The sequence below is a fragment of the Trypanosoma equiperdum genome, assembly GCF_001457755.1.
Source record: "Trypanosoma equiperdum strain OVI genome assembly, contig: ctg_387, whole genome shotgun sequence".
Classification (NCBI taxonomy): domain Eukaryota; phylum Euglenozoa; class Kinetoplastea; order Trypanosomatida; family Trypanosomatidae; genus Trypanosoma; species Trypanosoma equiperdum.
Genome location: NW_027124295.1, coordinates 13,529 through 14,912, shown reverse-complemented (window position 1 = coordinate 14,912; position 1,384 = coordinate 13,529). Strand labels below are relative to the sequence as shown.

General features: G+C 41.2%; 1 protein-coding gene across 1 annotated transcript in view; it reads left to right on the top strand.

Annotated features, from left to right (window-relative positions):
* The window catches only part of TEOVI_000156700 (uncharacterized protein), a gene marked incomplete at both ends in the record, with an annotated part of 1,092 nt that extends 403 nt beyond the window's left edge, over window positions 1-689 (top strand). The window contains one exon of the mRNA XM_067224774.1: window positions 1-689. Within this exon, the coding sequence (XP_067080875.1) occupies window positions 1-689 (689 nt within the window).
* Between the last annotated feature and the right edge of the window lie 695 nt (window positions 690-1,384).

Sequence of the window (1,384 nt, the reverse complement as noted above, 5' to 3'; positions counted from 1 at the left end):
CGGAAGTGAGGCGGCAATGGCGTGAGTTTGCCACAAACCTCGCGGAGGAGTTGGGCCAGTTGAGTTTCGAGCAGGTACGGCGTAATATTGCTTGCGCTCGACTATTTGATTTAACATCTCTTAGCAGCTCCACTGGTGCGGGTGCTGGTGCTGGTGGAGCGAGTCATGATGTCACCAGTAGTGGTAACTTTACGCTTTATTGTGGTAGTGGTGGTGGTGCTGAGCGGGTGCGTGCTTTGCAGTATCGGAAGGAGCGACTTCTTCAAAAGTTACGTGAGCGTAAGACGCTCTTTTGGACAGGTGATGATGAACTGCCTTGCGAAACACAAACTCACCATATGGAGCAGGGGGAGGAGCAACCATTTACTTCTGATTCAGGGGCAGCACCTCCTGCTGTTGCGGTTGAGGGATTGGAAAGTAGAAGAAAACTGCAATCCAATGTTTCGTTAAGTTCTTCGGTTTCGGGTCTGATTGGTGTTGGTGCCTTTATTAAATGTAGGGATGAATCGGGTGAAGGTCTTAGCGTTGGTTTAACATCTTATGCGAGTAGTTGTGTTGAAGATGTGGATGATGACGACAGCGTTTGCATGGGTGATGATATTGTAACGGTTAGCAGTGATGGATTTGGGTATTGTACACCACTTGGTTTGAGCGAAACAGGACTTTTAACTGCAGGGCCTGGCGGATGATGAGGGGTGTGTTGGAGATTGTTTTTCGGATGATATTTTATGATTGTCTTTGGAAATGAGGCGAGGAATGGGGTTAGGTCTGTTTTCTTTTTATTTTCCGTGTTTTTTTTTGGCCTCCTTGCCATTACTGCTAGCCTTTATTGCTTTTTTATTTGTTTCTTTACATTTATTTTATTTTATCTTTGTCTCTTTGTCTTTGTTCTATGCGCGCGTGATTTTTCTTCTCTTCCGTTCTTTGTTTCGTGGTGTTTTTTTTTATTTTCTTCTTCACCTCACCTCCTCTTCGAGGTGGTTATTTCAGCTTATTTTGATTATAGTGAAGCGTTGTGTGGTGCGAAACGACTTATATTAACAAATATATGAAAAGATACATGAGTTCTTTGTTTTCTTTTTTTCTTTTTGTTTAAGTGCTCTTGATTTTTATTTTTATATTTTTATTTCTTTTAAAAGAAGAGAGAAAAAAAAAACTTACCACACAATCCCTTTGGTGTATTCATCTGTAATCCGTCTGCTCGGTTCTGGGCCTCCTGTTTCCTCTTTATTTTTATTTTTATTTTTGATTAATCGGTTAGGAGTTGTTGGTGTGCTGCCGAGTTTCAAGCGATGAGGCTTTTCATATAATATGTTGGTTTGAACAACAACAAAAAACAACAAAACGGAGGGAAAAGTATTATTATTTTACATCGGCGGTGCTT